Genomic DNA, 23,995 nt, shown 5'->3' on the forward strand with positions numbered 1-23,995 from the left:
GTTGCAGCAGGATTTTGGCAGTGTTGGAAGTTTTAGTAACCAGTAGAAGTAGTATTTGTCTTCCTATCTGGTCTTTATCTTCATTTTCTCTTTCATTAGCAGCCATGTGTGGATCTCATCAGGACACAGGTCATGGAGTTCGATGTCATCACATTCAGTCCTGGCTGTTGGATATCTATGTTTTGTTTGTTTGTTTGTTTATTTATTTATTGGATATCTATGTTTTGTAGGACAGGACTATATTGCTTAAAGGTGTAGAAATTGTGGGATAAAATACCACCTCATAAATCATTTTTTTGGTGTATATACACACATGTATATATAAGGGGCTTTTTCACTTCAAAATTAGATTGTTAGGTTGTTTTGAATATTTACTCACAAGTTGAGTTTGGGAGAAAAAGGAAAAGTGTCCTCACGCTCTGCCTCTGCCCCTTATGTCTTCATAAAATTCACAAAGTTGCAAAACAGGAATAGCATACATCAAGAAGTGTGGCAATAGGAAGAAACATTTGGTTTTACTCGTTATAGTTTTGTTGAACAAGGAATTTTCCAGGAACTTAATTTTGTGTTCTATTTTATTTTGCAGGCTATATAGTTATACTTGTCAACATTTTATATAAATCAGTTTATTTTTAAATTAAATTAAGTTAATTAATTTGTGTGTGTGTGTGTGTATGTGTGTGTGTGTGTGTGTGTGTGTGTGAAGCCACTTTGGGCTGGTTTCCTCTCTCCCTCACACCTTGTAAGGTTGAAGGGGAGGAGAGAGGCAGACAGCATCATGGATTCACTCTTAGGCAGTTGATGAGTTTAAGTTTAGTCTTTGCCTTAGTGCATGTAATTCTGCCTTGGGGGCTCATGTCTATTTAACTAGCTCTTTAAGCCATGTGGATTTGTGTTGGAAAATTCATCTGATTTCTTTCTTGATCTTTGTCAAGCCTGGTTTGAACCCTGGGAACACAGTTGCAGCCTTTGATGCCTTATTATTTTCAGATGGAGGTTTTATTCTTTAGGGCTCACTAAGATGAGCTTTGGAGAGAAGCTCTGAACAGGAAGATTTATGACCTGCAGGGACTTAGGCTGTAGGGTTGAAGAACTAGAAAAATCCTTTCTTTGTTAGTACTAGTTGTTGAAAGATAATTCATGGGGTGTCATCATCCTGTTTTATTATGTGGCATTTATTTATGATGTGACTTTTAATGTCTTATTTGGAAATTGATAACTAAATATTCTCACATGATCTATCTTTGTAAAAATGTGTCAGAGTCTATGGTGGCAACAAAATCTAAGGTATAATTCGTAAGTTACATATCTTATATACTGTAAAACTTTTCTCTTTTAGGCGTATGGATCAGGCTGTGATATTGTTATTTTGGCGAGTGACTTTGAATGTGTGCAGATCATTCCTGGTGCTAAGCATGGAAACATCCAAGTCAGCTGTGTGGAGTGTTCTAACCAACATGGAAGAGTAAGGGATTTAATTACCTTATTAAATGCCATCTTTTAATGCATTCTTCTCCTTTTATACAAGGCTTGTTTACAATTTCTTATTAATATACCTTGCTTAGATGGTTGTTGATAGGAGTGGATAAAATGATAGGATGTATACAAATGGTAAGGGGCCATTAAGCTGATAATGAGATGATTATTCTGCAGGTGTACACTGTCTTGAAAGTTCTGTAGGCCTTACGGTCCTGTGCATACTGATGTTCTGCTAGTTGATAATTCTAGCAACTGTTAAGCCAGTAGTAGGGAAGTAAGTAAACTTTTCTCTTGTCTGCATAGCATCCCTTATCTTGCCCAAATCACAGCAACATTAAATTTTTATAAAAAAATCTGGCTAGTTGTTAGTGTCTAATATAATATTTGTCATGTAACAGCAGCTTTGTAGAGCTTCTGTTAATTTAATTAAAGTTTATTCATTAATTGAAGAATCTTAAGGTTCATTCATTCAGACTCTAAAACAGAGGGTTTATTTTAAAGTAGTTTGTATCTCACATATACCTCTCCCCCAAAATACACATCAAACATGATATACATCAAATTTTGGTTGTATGTGAAGTAAATGTAGCATATTCAGTCTATATTCTAACCGCTCAGTAAGGCCAGTGTTGCGTAGAAGAGTTCAGTATCTCCACAGTATAAAAATGAGACTTTTCCTGTAATAATTATAATGATTTAAATAGTCTTAGTGTTCTAGCAATTGTTTTTTACTGAGAAATAACACATTTTAACAAGGATATGTTAAATCAGAATTTTCATGGTGATAAATAGTAATGATGCAAATTTATGCCAAGTAACAAATTATTATTACACTATTTCTAGCGTCCCACCTTGCTGCTTGTATCAAGCTTTAGTATTTGTGTAAATGTGGCACAATCTGGCAATCCAGTGATGTAACTGACCTAGTATCGAAACACTGAATTTCCTGGTGTTTTTTGACACTTGTTTCCTGCTTTTCTGATTTTTATCCTGTTTTTTTCCCCCACTAAGCGTTGCTTACTCTTAGAAAACACTGAGAGTGCCAGATTTCTTTCATTAATTTTTCATTGTTCATTTCCTTAAACCAAGTAGGGTATCTTTAAACCTGCTTGGAGTTGTATGATAGTTCTCCCAGATGAATTTTAGTAAATTATTTATGGGCTGGTAATGATCACAATAAATTATCTGGGAGCAAAGTTTCCTTTCATATATAGGACCTTAGTGTTCATAACCCTGTTTCCACTTTTCCTTACCTGGTTGAAGATAAAGAAGGCAAAAATGACACCTTCGATTTATTGTTTTTTTATTGCCATCTTCTTTTATTTCCTTTATTGCCAGACCTTTTGGTGATACCTTTGTCATTTATGACTATGTTAGCCAATTATAATCATTCATTCATCAGCTGACAAGTTGAATGTGATCATTCCTAACAGTTTTTGCCTTGGTGTTTACCTCGGGTGGGCATTTGAAGTAGCTTCCTCCCTACCATTGTAGGTTAAGAGCTTTTTCGTGGAAAGAGTGTTAGATATTAAGTGACAGTTAAAATCACTTTTTGGTATGAGAGTGCCCTGAGATGACAGTAGACATTTTTTGACTGGCCTTTAAAAAATATATATACCTAATTTAGTGTTCTAGGTGTCAGCAAGAATGGTTTTTGGTCTGTTCCCTGTAGTTGATTCCCTCTTGCCAAGAGGAGGGTGAACTGGGAATTGGCTCTCAAGGAATTATTAGAAAAATGAACAAATCAGGAGACTATAGATGCTAGAGAGGATGTGGAGAAATGGGAACCCTCTCTCACTGTTGGTGGGAATGCAAACTGAGGCAGCCACTCTGGAAAACAGTGTGGAGGTTCCTCAAAAAATTAAAAATAGATCTACCCTATGACCCAGCAATAGCACTGCTAGGAATTGACCCAAGGGATACAAGAGTGCTGATGCATAGGGGTACTTGTACCCCCAATGTTTATAGCAGCACTCTCAACAATAGCCAAATTATGGAAAGAGCCTAAATGTCCATCAACTGATGAATGAATAAAGAAATTGTGGTTTATATACACAATGGAATACTATGTGGAAATGAGAAAAATGAAATATGGCCTTTTGTAGCAACATGGATGGAACCGGAGAGTGTTATGCTAAGTGAAGTAAGTCTTAGAGAGAAAGACAGATACCATATGTTTTCACTCTTATGTGGATCCTGAGAAACTTAACAGAAGACCATGGGGGAGGGGAAGAAAAAAAAAAGAGTTTAGAGAGGGAGGGAGCCAAAGCATAAGAGACTCTTAAAAACTGAGAACAAGCTGAGGGTTGATGGGGGGAGAGGGAGGGGAGGGTGGGTGATGGGTATTGAGGAGAGCACCTTTTGGGATGAGCACTGGATGTTGTATGGAAACCAATTTGACAATAAAGTTCATATTAAAAAAAATCATCTCTACCAGGCTCTGGTAGCTTCCAGGAACAGAGGATTTATGTCCCTTTTTATCAGGTATGTGACCTGGAACCCAGATCTCTATCTTAAGTCCGATGGGGACGTCTACGTCAGCTCTTTCTCTTCCACTTGCAGTGGAGTCTCTGGTCTCTCCTTAGTCCATTTTCTCTATTCCTTTTTCTAGATGATTTTCCCCATTGAATTTTTTTTTGTTTCATAGTATAATTAATGTCATTTTATTTGATGTCTTTTGAATACCTGTTTAATACTCTTTGATATCTTTTTCTGCTTCTCATGGTTTTTATATTATTTTTCACTGGATTATAAAATTTCTGGCAAATGTGCCATTGAAATGCTATCTTTGTTAATAAAGTTATTCCTATGTTAAAAAAATTCTTACAGAAAAGGATGATTTCTTTGAATAGTTCAACCTTGTATTTGATACATAAAGTAAAGCCTGATGAATTTTTGACAACAGGGAAGGGATTCTTAAATCCAATTCTTTTCCAGTTATATTTATGGGATGGAATAAATCATGAATACTGTATTGGGATTGTATTATATGTAATTAGCTTATACATTATTGTGAAAAGGATGTTGTCTTTATTTTCTTTTCCTAAATGTTAATGCTTTGTTCATTTCTTTTTAGATTGCAGCTTCGTATGGTAATGCTGTTTGTATTTTTGAGCCCTTGGGCATAAATTCTCATAAGAGAAATTGTGTAAGTATTCAGTGGTAGTAGAAGTTTTTTAGAGTTAAGTTTAGAATCCAGTTGATAGCAGTAAAGAGTGCCTTACAAGAGCTAGTGCTGAATGTGGTCTGGAATACCCATCTGAAGTTGGTCTGGTGCTTTTGATGGTAAGATCTTCTACATTCGCTAGAGATATACCCCTAGACCTTTTAGAAACCTAGTTTTCTATAATATTGCTAATTGAGATTTACCTTGTTAATTGTAATCTACCTTAGTTGAACTACTATTTTTTCTTGTCTAGATTGCTGGAGTAGTCTCTGATATGTTTTATATCCTTCTCTTCTCTTTTCTCAACACAGCAGGTCATGACACACTTCTCCACCTAAAACTCCCTATTTCTCTCAGACACAAAGCCAAAAAGCTTTACAATAGACTCTATAGTCTTTTTTCCCTCTAGTACTCACTTAATACCTCTCAGAGCTCGACTCCTACGATTTTTGTTCTCTAATGTTACTCCAGCCACACTGGCATTTTTATTCTTTGAACAGTTACTTTCCCATCTTAGGTCTTTGCATTGTTTTTTCTCTTGTCTGGAATGTTTTTCTTTCTCTGGGTAACTCCAAGGTCAGCTCCTGCAGATCCTGTAAGTATTTTCTCAATAATACCTTCCCAATGGGGATCCGCCCATTTTTAAAATTGCCCATTTTAAAACAAAACCACTTTTATTTTAACCCCTCATCCTTCTATTTTAAACTTTTTCCCCACAGCATTTATCTTATTTGTTATTTACTGTTTAGAATGTAAGCTCCATGAGGGTATGGAGCTTTGTTTCTTTTGTTCACTGGTGCATCTGAAGTACTTAGAACAAGACCTGGAACACAATAGGTGCTTCTAAATACTTGAGTGAAGGAGTTAGGAGCTTAGGTAAACTCACTAATCAGCTAAATGGTCTAGCATATCACATTGAGAACCAACCATTCAAATTCATTCTAGGTGCTATATTTTATTTTACTTAAAATTCACAGGGGCGCCTGGGTGGCTGGGTCAGTTAAGCATCTGACTCTTGATTTCGGCTCAGGTCATGATCTCATGGGTTTGTGAGTTTGAGCCTTGCATCCAAATCTGCATTGATGGTGTGGAGTCTGCTCAAGATTCTCTCTCTCCCTCTCTTCCCCTCTCCCCCCACCAATAAATAAATAAACTTAAATATAAATATAAATAAATATATATGTATATATTTATAAATATATATAATTATTTTTAGATAATGAAATTCAGGTTTTGCAGTTATTTTAAAATTCTGGCTCTGGATGGTCATGATACCTTGAATGAAGTATTTGTTAAGTATTTAAAAAGTATCATACAGAGAGAGAGAATTTCTGTTTATTAAATTATTACTACTTGCCGAGCAGTTGATGTATAACTTGCCTAAGGTGATGTGGCTTTACATGCACTATACTTTACAAAAGGACATTTTGTATTTATGTACTACAAAGAAATATCTCAACTTTTTTCACTTACTGTATTTCATGGCAAAGGCCTTTGACTTTTGCACTTTAAATCTTTCTATCTTTTAGAATGAAAATAGAAAAAAGACTGGAAATTAGTCAAATATAATTCACATAATATAGATTTGTGGATTGTATATATTGTGTGGTTCAAATTTGTTGACTTTGGGAGATACATCTAGTTTTATTTTAGATGTTGAGTCCATAGGATTATGATAATTTTCACTTCTTTCTAATGTGCATTTGTTTTCACAAACATGTATTGAGTGTCTGCATATGTTCCAGCCATTACAGCACTCAAGACACAAAGCTTATTATGGCATAATTCCTACCTTGAAGAGCTGGAGTTTACTAGGAGATTCAGACACATGCATGTGGCCACTGTTAAAATGGGATGTAAAGGGTACCATGGCTGCTGCCCGGATGTCAGCAGAGGTGGTGATTTAGCTGGATATAGATGTAAGCATGGGAGCTTGCAGGTGGAGAAGAGAGAAAAAGCATGTCCTGCATCTAAGAATGTGTTTATAGACATGGAAGGAAGCCTGAGAGAACATGCTTTGGGCATGGCAAGCAGCTTGATGTGGTAGAGTAAATAATAAGTAACTATTGGAAGTTAGTTTAGGAGCAATATTTTCAAAATAATAGTGAAATATTTACATCTTTGTTTTAGATCATAAAGTCTTAAGGTGAATAAAATGATAAAATGGTAATATTTGTGGATATTACTTTAAAAACATATATGTTTCTTTTTTCTTTCTATATGTTTCAGCAACTCAAGTGTCAGTGGCTTAAAACGGGGCAGTTTTTTTTGAGTTCTGTGACATACAATTTAGCATGGGACCCTCAAGGTATTTAGTGATTATATTTAGAAATTATAAAGAGTAAATGTTCATTTAGAAATGTCTGATTACAATGTAATATAGTTTCTCATAATAAAATGGTCAGTGTAGAATATTTTCTTTTTGTTAGTGAATGAGTGTATTTTTTTTTCTTCTTGGTATACACTGCTTTGTACAGTGCTTAATTTACTTTGAGTTCTGTGCTTTTATTCCCTGCCTTTGAATGTTTTATTCTAGGAAACAGTGATGATTTGTTTCCTTAGTTAACACTTACACTGTGTTTAATAAGAAATAAACTCAGAAATAAAACAGGGCCAGAAAACCCCCCTATCTCATTTATTTTTTGTGTTTTAGGAAATTTTGTCTTTAAATTTGAAAGATTAGAAACCCCTAATGATAATGGCCATTGCCCCTCTTTACATTCATGATTAATAAGGTTAATTTTGTAGAAAAACAAATTTCATTAATCTTTAGTTCTGTTTTATATCCTGAGAACATTCTATGTTTACATAAGAGTGTTTTGCGTTTGTTTTGTTATTGTACTTTTGCTTTTTTTGTTTTGTTTTGTTTTTAAGATTTACCTGATACACAGTAGCTCTTTGCCAGTAAGCTTTTCTTTTTTGTTGTCAACTTTCACCCGAGACTTACCCTTTCTTGTGTAGTGGATTCTTAGAACTTTGAAATGGATATGTCTTGGTTTTCACAGAATAGTTTATAAACCTAAATATAAGCCCACATGTGCAATTCTTTCTCCAGATAAGCCATGCGTATTCATTAGAACTTTCTTTAATTTTCAGATAACAGATTGTTGACAGCAACCGATTCTATTCAGTTGTGGGCTCCTCCAGGAGGTGACATTCTGGAAGAGGAGGAAGAAATTGATAATAAAATTCCTCCAGTTTTAAATGATTGGAAGTGCATCTGGCAGTGCAAGTTAGTGTCTAACTCTGTTGTTCTCATTAATTAAAAAAACCAGTCATCCTAAAATATGTTCCCTTGCACAGTGATCTCTGTTTTTTGATAGTACCATTACATTTAGAAGCCTAGAAAGTGGACTTCTTCTTTTTTTAAATTTTTTTTTTAATGTTTATTTATTTTTGAGACAGAGAGAGACAGAGCATGAACAGGGGAGGAGCAGAGAGAGAGGGAGACACAGAATCTGAAACAGGCTCCAGGCTCTGAGCTGTCAGCACAGAGCCCAACGCGGGGCTCGAACTCACGGACAGTGAGATCATGACCTGAGCTGAAGTCGGACGCTTAACCGACCAAGCCACCCAGGCGCCCCGAAAGTGGACTTCTTCTAACCCAAACCCATATTAACCTTTCCTCTGTGTTACAGTTGATTGGTTGAAAAAAGGACAAAAATATTTTTCGAGTTACAACCTCAAGACTTGGGAATTACTCCTTAATGGATGAGATGAGATGTAGATAGGGATGGGGAAGAGGAAGATGTGATACAAGTTGCCAGCTACTCTTAAGTGGAAGAATGGCTATACCACTGACAGTATGGATTATGTGCAGGGACCCACTTAGCCAGGGGAGATGGGTGAACTCAGTTTTTAACTTGTTATATTTTGGACATTCATGGGGCAGGTAGGTGGAGATCTCTTTTATGCATGTTGATTGCATTCTTCTTTGGATCTCCAAAGTCAACTTTGGATTGGTTTTCATAATTAATTTGTATTTTAAGGGAGATGAAAACACTCTTGTTCTGATATGTTATGAAAATCTTGTTTTGACCATTTATATATACAGTGTTCCAGATTTTAAAAATGCAGACTGGTTAACTTTTTTTTTTTTTTTTTTTTTTTTTTTAGAACCTCAGTGTCTGTACATTTGATGGAATGGTCCCCTGATGGTGAATATTTTGCTACTGCTGGAAAGGTAAAGGACCAAATAAAACATAAACAAAAGAAATAAAAAAACAAAAAATGTTCCTTTTTCATTGTCATTTTCAGTTTTCTCATCTGAGAAAAATTGGGGTAATCATACTCTGCAAAGCTGGCCTCAGAAAAAGTGATAGTATTTAAAAATTTTTTTTTTTAACGTTTATTTATTTTTGAGACAGAGAGAGACAGAGCATGAACAGGGGAGGGGCAGAGAGAGAGGGAGACACAGAATCTGAAACAGGCTCCAGGCTCTGAGCTGTCAGCACAGAGCCTGACGCGGGGCTCGAACTCACGGACTGTGAGATCATGACCTGAGCCGAAGTCGGACGCTTAACCGACCGAGCCACCCAGGCGCCCCAAAATAGTGATAGTATTAATGGGAGATCTGGTATGCTCCCTATAGGTAGTAGGCACTTGGAAAATAAATGTTATTTGACTTTGTTTAAAATTTACATTTTACAAAATTAATTTTTATGTTTAAAGAATAGCATATGTATGTAATTTAAGAAGTGAAATAGTACTACTAGATTCACAATGGAAAGAAGTACTCCTTTCATCCCATTCTTATTCCTGTGTCCTGAGGGAGTTACTTGTCAAATTGCGCGTTTTGGTATTTCCTTTCATGTTTCTAAGTAACTTGCTAATGTTCCCATTTCTTGATTTTTTTTTCCTTTTAGTTTTATGTATCCTCTCTTGTCTTCTTCCTGTGGAATCTGAGACTTCAGTCCACTGGCTGATGTCCCCCATCCCTATCTCTACTTTTGCCACATATACACATTGACTTCCCTTCCTCCTGTCTTGCTGATGTAGATATCTCATAACATTTGGGTAAATATTCACATTGCTAAGATTGTGTAAAATGCTCTTCACAGAATAATTACTTTGGAGTTACTAGTAACTTTGTTTTACTATTTGCTTCATTTTGTATATACCTAATTCACCCCCAAACCTCTGGCAGTCTTTGGATCTCCTCTTGCTATAATCCCACATAAGAGTTACCCTGGAAACTTTTTTGCCCCCACTCTGGCTTAGTTGCTCTCCAAGCCTAAAATAGCAGAGCTGTCATTTTTGAATTTTATGAACCTTAGGAGATTCTGTTTGCCCTGTTTCTTAGCATCATTTATCTTCTTCCCTTGCCTGATAGGGATACTCTTTAGTAGATTCCTGAAAAGGGTGAATGGGAAAAAAAAAATTTGAAGGTATTGCAAGCCTAAAGAGTTCTTTTATGCTTGATTTGGCTAGGACTAGAATTGTGTTGAAAATTTTCTCTCAGGGTTATGTCCTGGTTCTGTTGCTTTCTAGCTACCAGTGTTGCTATTTGAGAAGTACAGTGCCATTAGGACTGCCCTCCCTGCCCATCTCCACCTTATAGAGGTTTTAAGAATCTTCTGGTGTTTTCGGGTGCCTGAGTGGCTCAGTCGGTTAAGCATCTGACTTTGGCTCAGGGCATGATCTCACGGTTTGTGAGTTCGAGCCCCACACTAGACTCTGAACTGACAGCATGTATCCTGCTTGGGATTCTCTCCCCTCCTCTCTCTGCCCCTCCTCTCCTTGCTCTCCATCTCTCTTTCTCAAAAATAAGTAAATACACATTGAAAAAAACCCACAGGATAAAGTTTAATTGTATTTAATTGTTGTATTATATACAACTTTTATATATATAACTTTTTATATGTATATAACTTTTTTATATATATACATATATACACGTATATGTGTGTATATATATATACATATATACATATATATATACATATATACATATATATATATTTATATATATGTATAACTTTTTTTATTTGTATAACTTTTATATTACACTAAAACACAAGAATAGGTTTTCCAAGAACACCAGAGTTTATCCTTTTTAGTTCATCTCTAGTTGTAGAACACTCTCAACTGTTTTGTGGCTGAATAATTAGTTGATCCAGAGATAGTTGCTCAACAGGTGACAATATAGACAGGAAGACTGCACAATATTATTGACAGAGAGACTGCAATCATGTGCAGTTCAGTAGTTACCTAATAACAATTTCAAAGTAGTAAGGAGTGTAAAAACTATTTTGAGATATTTACAGCAAATGTCGTGTAATCTTAAAACATCTGTGATTTCTGTTAGAGACAGAGTCATAGGTACCACTAATACCACTTTGGTCTGTCGCTTTTATTTGTAACTGAACTTTAGCATTTCCTTCAGTTAGCAGTTATGAAAATAGAGAAGTAATTGTTTTTCACCACTCTAGTTCATGGTAACTCTGAGTCTTAGTTGTCTTGGTTTCTCAAGAAGCAGATTCTGAGACAAGGATTCAAATATAAGTAATTCATGTGGGGAATGATCACCAAGAAATATACTGGATTTAAGGCAGGGAAGTGAAGGGGCTGAATAAAGGGTATGCTATCATGCAAGTGACTAACAAGTTGGGATCTCTGGGTAACTCTGGGAGCTGGTGTTCCTCACAACATTGTGTTCCTCACACATGTTCTTCATATGTATCAGTTGTTGGTTGGGCGCTGGTTATGGTATAGCAGTAGTTCTCAGCACTCAAAAACAAGTCCTAGGAAACTTCAGGCAGAGATACGTAGATGCCATAAGTTAGAAGTTGCACACTAAAATGGTAAGGCATGAGAGCATACAGGGTGTATCAAAAATATCTTTATATCTTAGAATTCTATCAACAGGCTCCTGGGGTTAGAGGACCTCAAAGAACCTGTGCCCTAAAATCTGGACATTTTGTGTTTTTGTTTTCCACATTTATGTCTAAAATCTATGTGGAATCATTTTTAGATACGATTTAAGGAAGAGGTTGATTTTTTTCTATATTGTTACCCAGTTGTCCAGCACACTATTGAAAAGCCTCTTCTCTCTCCATTGCTCTGTAATACCACTTTTGTCATAGATTTCAGTGTCCATATTTGTGTGGGTCTGTGTCTGGGTTATTTTCTCTAGTCCATTGGTCTTTTGTTGCACCAGCGTCACTTGTCTTAATTGCTATAGCTTTTGAATTGTTTTGATATCTGGTAGAACAAGTCCTCCTATCTTGTTCTTCTTAAAGATGGTCTTATGTTTTCTTGGTCCTTTGTATGTTCAAATTAGTGTTTGGGTAAATACCCAATAGTGAAGTTACTGGATCATATGATACTTCTGTTTTTAAGTTTTTGAGGCACCTCCATACTGTTTTCCACAGTGGCTCCATCAGTTTACATTCCCACCACCAGTGCATGAGGCTTCCTTTTTTCCCACATCCTTGCCAAGGCCCTTGGTATTTTCATGTAAATTTTAGGATGAGCCTGAAAAATTTTAAAAAACAAACAAAAAAACTTCTTGTGATTTCGATTGGTATTGCATTGACTCTATAGGTCAGTTTGGGGAGAATTGTTATCTTTACAATTGAGTGTCCATCATGAATGCAACATATCCCTTCATTTATTTTAGAATTTTTAATTTTTCTTAATATTCTTTTATATTTTATGTAGAGGCCCTAAACATTTATTATATTCATTCCTAAATATTTGATATTTTTTGATATTGCTATAAATGGCATCATAATATAAATTTAATTTTATAATTGTGAATGGTAGATAGAAATGAAATTAATTTTTTATATTGGTTTTAAACCTAGCAAATGTTACTGATAAAGTCACTGATTCTATTAAATCCTCTGTAGATCTTTCGTTTTTCTCTGTACATAATTATCTGTGAATATTGAGAGTTTTATTTCATCCTTTCTAAATCTCAAATGTTTTGTATCTTTTCCTTTTTTTTACTACAGTATGTAGGACCTCTAGTATAATGTTGAATAATTAGTGAGAGTAGATATCTTTTTCTTACTCCCAATTTCAAGAGGATACCTTTCACTGTGTTACCTTTGATTATGATGTTTACTGTAGGTGTTCGTTCTTGGCTAAAGGACATTTCCTTATTTATAGTTTGTTAGAATTTTTTTTTTTTTTTAAATCACAAATGATGTTGAATCTTAGGAAATATTTTCCCTGAATCTATTGAGATTATAATTTTTTTCTTTTTACTCTTTTTTTTTTTTTTAAAAATGGTTTTAATGTTTATTTATTTTTGAGAGAGAGAGAGAGAGAGAGAGAGAGCGCGCGCACACGCGCGCGCGAAGTTGGGGAGGGGCAGAGAAAGAGGAAGACACAGAATCTGAAGCAGGCTCTGGGCTGTCAGCACAGGGCCTGATGCGGGGCTCAAACCCACAAACTGTGAGATCATGACCTGATGCTCAACTTACTGAGCCACCCAGGCGCCCCATCTTTTTTTACTCTTTTAATAAGATAAATAGGTGGGCTTATTTTCAAGTATTAAATAAGCCTTGTGTTTCTAGAATAACCCTAAGTTGATTATAATGTATTATTCTTGCTGGATTTGGTTTGCTAATATTTTCTTCAAGATTTATGAGATCTATCTGTGTGTTAGAGTAAGATCACGTTGGTATATGTTATGGACTGAACATGGCCCCCCAACCCCCATTCATATGTTAAACCCTACCCCTCAATGTGATGGGATTTGGCTATGAGGCTTTTGAAAGGTACTTACTGTTAGATGAGGTGTGATGAGCATATCACCCTCATATAGGAATAGTGAGTACTTTTATAAGAAGAGACACCAGAGAGCTTGTTCTCCTTCTGTGACATGAATACATAGCAAGAAAGTAGTTGTCTGCAAGCCAGAAAGAGAGGTCCACCAACTTGATCATTCTGGCAGCCACATCTCAGCCTCCAGCCCTCAGAACTGTGAGAAAATACATTTGTTTAAGCCACTCAGTCTATGGTATTTTGTTATGTCAGTCCAAGCTCACCAATACAGCATAGCATGCCAGACATGCTATAATCTTGCCCATTCTGAAACAAGTAAACAACAGTACCAAAATTTTCTCTTGACCTTCTCTCACCTTTTGCCACATTTCTTTGTCCTCCTTATAGCACCTTCAGAGAGTTGCTTATAGTTGCTGTCTCCAAGTTTTTCTCTTCATTCTCTCTTCTGAAAGAGTCATTAGTGAATTCCTGTTACCAAATCCTGTGGTTAGTGCTTACTTACCCTAATGGCATGAATTAACACAGTTGGTTACTTCCTCACCCTTGAACACTTTCTTCAGTTTACTTTCAGGACACCATACACTCTCTTGATTTGCTTTTTAACTCTCTGACTGTCCCTCATTAGTTTGTTGGGATCACCTTTTCTTCCCTACTTTAAAATTTTGAAGTACCCTAGGGCTTATTTCTTAGACCTCTCCTCTGACCATACTCACTCCCTTGGTGATCTCCTTTTATCTCATGGCTTTAAGTGCATTTAGATTTGTATCTTTTGCCTGTAACTCTCCCCTGAGCTCCAGGCTAATTGTATGTGCATGTATGTGTGTATGTATGTGCACACACTACACACATGTATACACACACTATACACACATGTACACATACACACACACTACACACATACATAAAACTAAATTTTTTAAGTTTTAATTTAAAAAAATACATCAGATGATATACATGCCAAAATACATGTTTTAAGGAAAACCTAAGTGGATACAATAGTGCCATTAATTGTATTTGAAAGAGGGTGATAGGAAAACATGCTTCAAATGCAGCATAGCGTGCACAACACTACCCAAGCTGATGTCAGGGCAGTGACTATCTGGGAACATTATAAAGCTGCTTTTCAGTGTAAATCTAGAGTAGCTCTCTGATCACACTGAATTTGTCCTCCATTAAATCATCATGATGGCTTCATCTACAACAGACTTGTTAAATCAAAGGAATGACTAGCCTTACTAATCATTTGTGAGTATATTGTAACCCTAAGAAATATGAGTAACAAAAAGAACAAATCTGTAGGTATGGCCATTTTTTCATGGTCAAGTTTTAGGAGTAGTGGAATGCTAGTTTTTAAAGATGAAAGCTTTAAAGGTGACTGCCTAGTTTTAGAGATCAAAAGCAAAAATTATATTCTTTTTTTTTAAAGTAGGCTTCATGCCCAGTGCAGAGCCCAATATGGGGCCTGAACTCATTACCCTGAGATCAAGACCTGAGCTGAGATTAAGAGTTAGACACAACCAATGGAGCCACCTAGGCGCCCCTATTCTTTTTCAAACTATTTTTCCAGTGATTCTGATGTTTTCCTTTTATTAACCTTGTTTTTCAGACATTATGGAAAACTCTTCTTGCATCTCTACATTCTACACAGAAATATTAAATATTAGTTTTTTTTTTTAATTTGTAGGTGATTGAATTGGCTTGTCAAGTTTTTCAGTGTTTGTTGTTGTTTTTTATTTTAGAGTGTGTGTGTGTGTGTGTGTGTGTGTGTGTGTGTGTGAGTGTGAGAGAGAGAGAGAATGGGGGAGAGGGGCAGAAGGAGAGAAAAAGAGAATCCCAAGCAGGCTCCACACTCAGCCCAGAGCCCGATGAGGGACTCAATCCCATGACCCTGAGATCATGACCTGAGCCAAAATCAAGAGTCAGATGCCCCATGATGTACTTTTTTTTTTTTTTTAGAGTTTATTTATTTATTTTGAGAGAGAGGGAGACAGAGAGAGAGAGAGAGAGAAAGAGAGAGAAAGGGAATCTCAAGCAGGCTCTGCACTGCAGGGCTCAAACTCACCGCGAGATCGCTACCTGAGCCAAAGTTGGATGGTTAACCAACTGAGCCACCCAGGCACTCCAGTGCTCTGTTTAAATATCACTTTTTTAAGGAAACCTCCCAGACCAGGTCAAGTCTCTCAAGTATATACTCTCACAGTATGCTTTTAATTTGTAGCACTTATAATTTTATTAAAACCATAATTTGTATCTGTTGTTTTTTTTAAATAAGTCTCTCCATGCCTAGTGTGAGGCTTGAACTCAACAACCCTGAGATCAAGACCTGAGCTGAGCTGAGATCAAGAGTCTGACCCTTAATTGACTGAGCCATCCAAGCGCCCCAACAATAATTTGTATCTTTATTTACTGTTGTCTTCCCTTCTTGAGTATAAGCTCTGTACAACTAGCAATTATATTTTGTTGTCTTCTATCTCTTCCTTCCCTTCTCCTAACTATATTCCCATCAGTTTATTTTTTTTTATTATTTTTTTATCCCCATCAGTTTATACAGTGCCCGCATTGAGTAAAGATTTATTGTTTGAGTGAATCAAGTGACCATTTTGTAGTATATAAGCAGTTAATAGCACATCATTATCCATTTATATGTTACAGACTAATTTTGTTTTTAAGGCTGAAACAGTCTGAAAGCTATTGAGTTTTCTCAGAGTAAAATTTAGCTCTTTAGCAGATCTGTATCTGGACATGATCACATGAAATAGAAGTCTTATAAAATATATTAAAATGCATGTAATTGGATTCAAGTAAGAATAGTATATTAATGTAAATTACAAGATGTCTATCTTCTCTAAGTCTACCTTCTACCCTCTAGGTCCATCTGTGTTGTTGCAGATGTCAAGATTTCATTCTTTTTTATGGCTGAGTAGTATTTCGGTCTGTGTGTGTGTACACACCATATCTTCTTTATCCATTCATCTTTTGATGGACATTTAGGTTGCTTCTATATCTTGGTGATTGTAAATAATGCTGCGGTAAATACAGCATTGCATATATCCTTCAAATTAGTGCTTTTGTTTTCTTTGGTTAAATGCCCATCAGTGAAATTACTGGATTATATGGTAATTCTATATTTAATATTTTGAGGAACATCCGTAATGTTTTCCAAAGTGGCTGCACCAATTTGCATTTCCACCAAAAGTGCACGAGGGTTCCTTTTTCTGCACATCCTCACCAACACTTGTTATTTCTTGTGTTTTTGATTTTAGCCATTCTGACAAGTGTGAAGTGATATTGTGGTTTTGACATGCATTTCGTGATGACTAGTGTTAAGCATTTTTTTCATGTGTCTGTTGGCCATCTGTATGTCTTCTTTGCAAAGATGTCTATACATGTCCTCTGCCCATTTTTTAAATTGGATTATTTGTGTGGTTTTTGTGTGTGTGTGTTGTATAAGTTCTTTATATGTTTTGGATATTAAACCCTTACCAGATAAATAATTTGCATATATCATTCAGTAGGTTGCCTTTTTGTTTTGTTGATGGTTTTCTTCACTGTATAAAATCTTTTTATTTTGGTATAGCCCCAATAGTTTCATTTAGCTTTTGTTTCCCTTGCTTCAGGAGACAAATCTAGAAAATGTTTCAATGGCTTATGTCAAAGAAATTACTGCCTGTTTTCTTCTAGGAGTTTTACAGTTTCAGGTCTCACATTTAGGTCTTTAATCCATTTTGAGTTTATTTTTGTATATGGTGCAAGAAAGTGGTCCAGTTTCATTCTTTTGCATGTAGTTGTCCAGCTTTTCTAGCCCTGTTTGTTGAAGAGATGGTCTTCTTTGCATTGTATATTTTTGCCACTTTTGTCATAGATTAATTGACCATATAATCGTGGATTTATTTCTGGGCTCTCTATTCTGTTCCATTGATCTATGTGTCTCTTTTTGTGACAGCACCATACTGTTTTGATTACTACAGCTTTGTAATATATCTTGAAATCTGGGATTCTGATACTTTCACCTTTCTCATTTGTTTTCAAGATTGCTCTGGCTATTTGGAGTCTTTGTGGTTCCATACAAATTTGAGAATTATTTGTTCTTGTTCTATGAAAATGTTGGTAATATTTTGATAGGGATTGTATTGAATCTGTAGATTGCTTTGGATACTATGGACATTTTAACAACATTAATTCTTCCAGCCCATGAGCATGGAATATCTTTCCATTTGTTTGTGTCACCTTCAAATTTTTATAATTTTTAGAGTACAGGTATTTCACCTCCCTGGTTAAGTTTAATTTTATTCTTTTTGGTACTGTTGTAAATGGGATTGTTTTCTTAATTTCTTTTTCTGCTACCTCATTATTAGTGTATGGAAATGCAACAGGATTCTGTGTATTCATTTTGTATACTGTGATTTTACTGAATCCATTCATCAGTTCTAGTAGTTTTTGGTAGAATCTTTAGGGTTTTCTGTAGACAGTATCATATCATATGCAAATGGTGAAAATTTCATTTATTTCTTACCAATTTGGATACCTTTTATTTCTTTTTCTCTTATTGTTTTGGCTAGGACTTACAGTATTATGTTGAATAAAAGTGAGAGTGGATATTCTTGTCTTGTCCTCTTAGAGGAAGGTCTCTCAGTTTTTCAACATTGAGTATGATGTTAGCTGTGGGTTTTTTCATAGGTAGCCTTTATTTTGTTGAGGTATGTTCCCTCTAAGCCTACTTTGTTGAGGGGTTTCATCATGATTGCATGTTGTACTCTGTCAAATGCTTTTTGTACATCTATTGAGATTATATGGTTTTTATCCTTTTTCTTGTTAATGTGATGTATCATGTTGATTGATTTGTGAATACTGAACCACCCTTGCATCCCTGGAATACATCTCACTTGGTTGGAGTGAATGAGTTTTTAAAAGGATTCTTGGATTCAGTTTGGTAATATTTTGTTTAGGATTTTTGCATCTATATTCATCAGAGATATTGGCCTGTAGTTTTCTTTGTAGTGTCTTTATCTGGTTTTGGTATCAGGGTAATGTTGGCTTCATAGAATGAATTTTCCTTCCTCTTTTATTTTTTGGAATAGTCCCTCATGTAATCTTAATGTTTCTGATTGTCTCTCTTTGCTTACTCATTGTGTTATGTTTGCCTCAGCTGTGTGTCACAATTTTGAGACTATTTTAGGATATATGATCTTTTGACGAGAGGGTCATGTGGTACATTAAAAACTATTAATGACCTGTGTAAGATGATCAGTATTCATTGTTTGAACATCTACTGAATTTGAACTCTCATCTCTAATGAATCCAAAAGATTCCTTTGTACTTCAGACACACTAATAAGACTAAAAAAGCACATCCTCTCAAATGGGACATCTAGATTTCATGCTCCTCAAAGGTGGTTCTGTTTGCATGTTCCATAATACTTAGGTTTTTTTTCTTTGAATTTTTATTACAATAGCCTTAGCAGTTGATTATCATTTTTCCCCAAGTATTAGTCATGCTTTCTTTGCATTAAATTCTCCTAATTCTCCTAAGAGATAAGCATTCTGTAATTCTAATGGAAAGATAAGAATGCCTTACTGGTAAGGATCCTTTAGAGGTTAATAAAATGTGTCGTGGGTTTAAAAAGCTTATTTCCTCACATTTTTGAGAAGATACTACATCTATTTAAGATCTTCATGAAAAAAGAACAGAAACTAACTTTGTAATGTTGGCACTTCCCTCCCCCCCCCCCCCCCCCATCTGTTCTGCTTCTGTTAACAAAGCCAAGTTTGTCTGACTTGATGAAACAGATGGTAACTGTGTGATCTACCACTAGAAGGCATTTTCCACCGCCTCTGCTACATATGACAGGGTTTCAGTTCAGGTGTTGTGGGACTCAAAATCAGGTACCTTGAGAATTTTTAATATTTTTAGTATTTCAGTTCATTGAGTACTTTCTATTTTTGGGGGGCTTAATAGTAATTTAACTTTTTATCTGAACTTTAAAGTCTTACTTGTTAAAGAGCTGTTTTTTCCCCCCACAATGTGTACCTGGTCAAATCTTCAGTTAAAGAATTGTTTGCTTTGCTTGATATGTATTTATTTAAATTTTTTAGGTTTATAAAGTTTATATTTGAACACTTTCTATAAGAGTTGGTTATTTTGTAAAATTTGAAAGTGGTTTAAAATTCTATTTTCTTTGGAAACTTTTTTTTTTTTTAATAGAGGATTAATGCTTTTGAGTAAAATACTGGGCTTTTTAAGGGCTTGGATAAGAATTTTTGATGAGGGTGATTTTGGCAGGAAGGAAAGCAGTAGGCTACAGAATGTTTCCAGAAGGTTTTCTTCCTCTTGAAATCACTTCCGTGTTCTTAGATTCAATGTTTTGGTTATTTAAGGATTGGCTTCTTGACCTTTTTTCCTTCTTTAAAATGGAATTATCTTTACTTTTTAAATGTGATAATGTATTGTAAAAAACATGCAGAGAAAATGAAAATCCTCTGCCAAATAGTCCTACCTTAAATAAAAAAGTTCACTGTTTTCTATTCAGTATATATTCTTTCAGACTTTTTGTTTCTTTGTAAGCCACATGGAAGTATGTGTGCATATACACACATACTCAAATTAGGTCATATTCTTTAAATTGTCTTTTTCACTTAACGTATAAGATTGCTGTGTCAATGCACAGCAATTCTTTTTAAAGGTGACATTATTTCCCATTATATTAATGAATATGTGTTTTAACTTAACCAGATAACTATTAATGAACATTAAATAGTTCTGTTTTTTCTATTGCTGTTAAATATGAGCATCCTTGTATATAAATCTTGTCCTGTTGTTTCCTTTTTACAATTAACTTTACTGAAATATAGTTAAGATAAGATAAAATGTATATTTTATGTGTACAGTTCAGTGCATATTGACAGATTTATGTACTTTGTCAAGATTGCTTTTGCTATTCAGGGTCTTTTGTAGTTCCATATATATTTTAGGATTTCTTGTTCTAGTTCTGTGAAAAATACTGTTGGCATTTTGATAAGGATTGCACTGAATCTATAGATTGCTTTGAGTAGTGTAGACATTTTTACAATATTAATTCTTCCAGTCTATGAATACAGTGTTATCTTTCCATTTGTTTATATCTTCTTTAATTTCTTTCATCAGGGTCTTCTAGTTTTCAATGTATGGTTCTTTCACCTCTTTGGTTAAATACATTCCTAGGAATTTTATTATTTTTGATTCAATAGTAAATGGGATTGTTTTCTTAATTTCTTTTTTACTATTTTGTTATTAGTGTATAGAAATGCATCAGATTTCTCTATATTGATTTTGTATCCTCCAACTTTATGGATTTCATTTAGTAGGTATGATAGTTTTTTGGTGGAATTTTTAGGGTTTTTTATATGTAGTGTGTCATTTGCAAATACTAACAGTTATACTTCAAAATGCCTTTTCTTTCCTTTCTCTTGTCTGATTACTATGGCTAGGACTTCCAGTACTGTGGTGAATGATAATGGTGAGAGTGGACATTTTTGTTTTGTTTCTGATCTTAGGAGAAAGGTTTTAGCTTTTTACCATTGAGTTTGATGTTAGCTGTGGGTTTGTTATATATGGCTTTTATAATGTTGAGGTATGTTCACTCTATACTACTTTGTTTAGTTTTTATCAAGAATGGATGTTTGTCAAATGCTTTCTCTGCATCAGTTAAGATGATCTTAGGAACTTTATCCTTAATTTTGTTAATGTAATATGTCATGCTGATTTATTTGCATAAATTGAACCATCCTTGCATCCTGGAATAAATCCTACTTAATTGTGGTGAATTTTAATTTTTTATAAATTTTAATTTATTTTTGAATTGGTTTGCTAAGATTTTGTTGAGGAGTTTTGCATCTACGTTCATAAGGATTATGATGTAACCTATAATTTTTTGGCCAGAATTGTATAACTATTTTATTTTTGTTTTGGTTTTTATTTTTATGTTTATTTTCCTTCCCTTCCCTTCCCTTCCCTTCCCTTCCCTTCCCTTCCCTTTCGTGTGTGTGTGTGTGTGTGTGTGTGTGTGTGTGTGTGTGTGTCTTTGTGTCTGGTTGTGGTATCAGGGTAATGCTGGCCTCATAGAATGAATTTAGAAGGATTTCTCCCTCTTCTATTTTTTGGAATACTTTAGAAAGATAGGTATTAACTCTTCTTTAAATATTTGGTAGAATTCACTTGTGAAGCCATCAGGTACTGGACTTTTGTTTATTGGCAGTTTTTGATTACCAGTTCAACTTGATTGCTAGTAATTGGTCTGTTCAGATTTTCTATTTCTTTATGATTCAGTTTTGGGAGATTGATGTTTGTAGGAATTTATCCATTTTTTTCTAAGTTCAGTTTGTTGGCATATAGTTTTCTTTGTCACAATCTGTAATTTTTATGTATTTCTGTGGTATTGGTTGTAATTTCTCTTTCATTTCTGATTTTATGTCCTCTGTGTTTTTTCTTTATTAGTCTGGCTAAAGGCTTAATAAATTTATCTTTTCAAAGCATTAGCTCTTAGTCACATTGATCTTTTCTATTCATTTTTATTCTCTATTTCATTTATTTATACTCTAATTTTTATTATTTCCTTTCTTCTACTCATTTTGGGCTTTGTCCTTTTTCTAGTTTCTTTAGCTGTGAGGTTAGATTGAGATTTGTTTGTTTCTTGAGGTACACTTGTATCTCTCTAAACTTCCCTCTTAGAACTACTTTTGTTGCATTCCACAGATTTTGGACCATTGTTTTTCATTTTCATTTGTCTCCATGTTTTTGTTATTTCTTCTTTGATTTTTTCATTGACTCATTGGTTGTTTAGTAGCATCTTGTTTTGCAAACTTCATGTATTTGTTTTTTTCTTTCAGTTTTTTTTTTTATTATAATTGATTTCTAGTTCATACTGTTGTAGTTAGAAAAGATGGTTGATATGATTTCAGTCTTCTCAAATTTATTTAAAGACTTATTTTGGCCTAATGTGACCTATCCTGGAGAATGTTCTGTGTGTACTTGAAAAGAATGTATTCTGCTGTTTTGGGGTGGAATGTTCTGTTAAGTCCATCTGGTCTAATGTGTTGTTCAAAGACACTGTTTCCTTATTGATTTTCTTTCTGGATGACCTATCCATTAATGCAAGTGGGGTATTGGGATATTTAAGTTCTGTACTATTTTTGGGTTGCTATAAATTCCTCCATTTATGTCTGTTAATATTTGCCTTATATCTTTAGGTGCTCCTGTATTGGGTGCATAGATATTTACAACTGTTATAGCCTCTTGTTGGAGTGATCTCTTTATTATTATGTAAAGCCCTTTTTTGTCTTTTTACAGTTTTTGTTTTTAAGTCTGTGTTATCTGATATGAGTGCTACCTCAGCTTTTTTTTTCTCCTCCATTTGCATCGAATATCTTTCATAATCCCTTCACTTTGTCTGTATTGTCTTTAGGTCTGAAATGAGTCTTGTAGGCAGCATATAGATGAGTATTGTTTTTTTGTTTTTAAAATTTTAATTTATTTTTAAAATTCAAGTATAACATACAGTATAATATTAGTTTTCATGTGTACAATATAATGATTTAATAATTCTGTACATTACTCTGTGCTCATCACAGTAACTGTACTCTTAATTCCCATCACCTACTTTACCCATCCACCCCTCCCACCTCCCCTCTGGAAACCACCAGTTCTCTATATTTAAGAGTCTGGTTTTTCATTTTTTTCCTTTGTACATTTATTTTGTTTCTTAAATTCCACATATGACATCAGCTGTACTGAATAAAAAGCTTTTGCACAGTGAAGGAAATCATCAATCATCAACAAAACAAAACACAATCTACTAAATGGGAGAAGATATTCGCAAATTATATATTTGATAAAAGGTTAGTATATGAAATATATAAAAAACTAGTACAACTCCGCACCAACCCCCCCCCCCCCCATAATACAATTAAAAATGGGCAGAGGACCTGAAGAGACATTTTTCTTTTTTTTTTTTTTTTTAACGTTTGTTTATTTTTGAGACAGAGAGAGATCATGAATGGTAGAGGGTCAGAGAGACAGGGAGACACAGAATCCAAAACAGGCTCCAGGATCTGAGCTGTCAGCACAGAGCCCAACCCGGGGTTCAAACCCACAGACCGCGAGATCATGACCTGAGCCGTAGTCGGACACTCAACCGACTGAGCCACCCAGGTGCCCCTGAATAGATATTTTTCTAAAGAAGACATACAGATGGCCAACAGACAAATGAAAAGTGCTCAACATCACTAGTCATCAGGATGTGCAAATCAAAACCACAATGAGATCACCTCACAATTGTCAGAATGGCTTAAATAAAAAACACAAGAAATAACAAATGTTGACGAGGATGTGGAGAGAAAGCAACCTTGTGCACTGTTAATGGGAATGCAAGCTAGTACAGCCACTATGGAAAAGAGTATGGACGTTTCTCAGAAATTAAAAGAATTACTGTATGATCCAGTAATTCCATTGATGGGTACTTACCCAAAGAAAACAAAACAATAATTTAAAAAGATACATGTATTCCTGTGTTTATTATAGCATTATTTACAGTTAAAGTAATTATTGATAGGTATGTACTTCTTGCCATTTTGTTAATTGTAT

The 23,995-nt window shown here is 34.8% G+C and overlaps 1 protein-coding gene across 5 annotated transcripts in view; it reads left to right on the plus strand.

The window, feature by feature from the left end:
- The window catches only part of DMXL2 (Dmx like 2), a 151,861-nt gene that overhangs the window by 24,747 nt on the left and 103,119 nt on the right, over positions 1-23,995 (plus strand). For 4 of the 5 annotated variants that reach the window (XM_058737729.1, XM_058737732.1, XM_058737730.1 and 1 more), the window contains exons 2-6: positions 1,340-1,465; positions 4,556-4,627; positions 6,875-6,953; positions 7,742-7,877; positions 8,762-8,828. In XM_058737729.1, the coding sequence (XP_058593712.1) occupies positions 1,340-1,465; positions 4,556-4,627; positions 6,875-6,953; positions 7,742-7,877; positions 8,762-8,828 (480 nt within the window). Of the gene's footprint in view, positions 1-1,339; positions 1,466-4,555; positions 4,628-6,874; positions 6,954-7,741; positions 7,878-8,761; positions 8,829-19,140; positions 19,264-23,995 lie in introns of those variants that run through there. The other variant, XM_058737734.1, reaches the window with a different exon arrangement.

Source organism: Neofelis nebulosa, chromosome 7 (genome assembly GCF_028018385.1).
Source record: "Neofelis nebulosa isolate mNeoNeb1 chromosome 7, mNeoNeb1.pri, whole genome shotgun sequence".
Classification (NCBI taxonomy): Eukaryota; Metazoa; Chordata; class Mammalia; order Carnivora; family Felidae; genus Neofelis; species Neofelis nebulosa.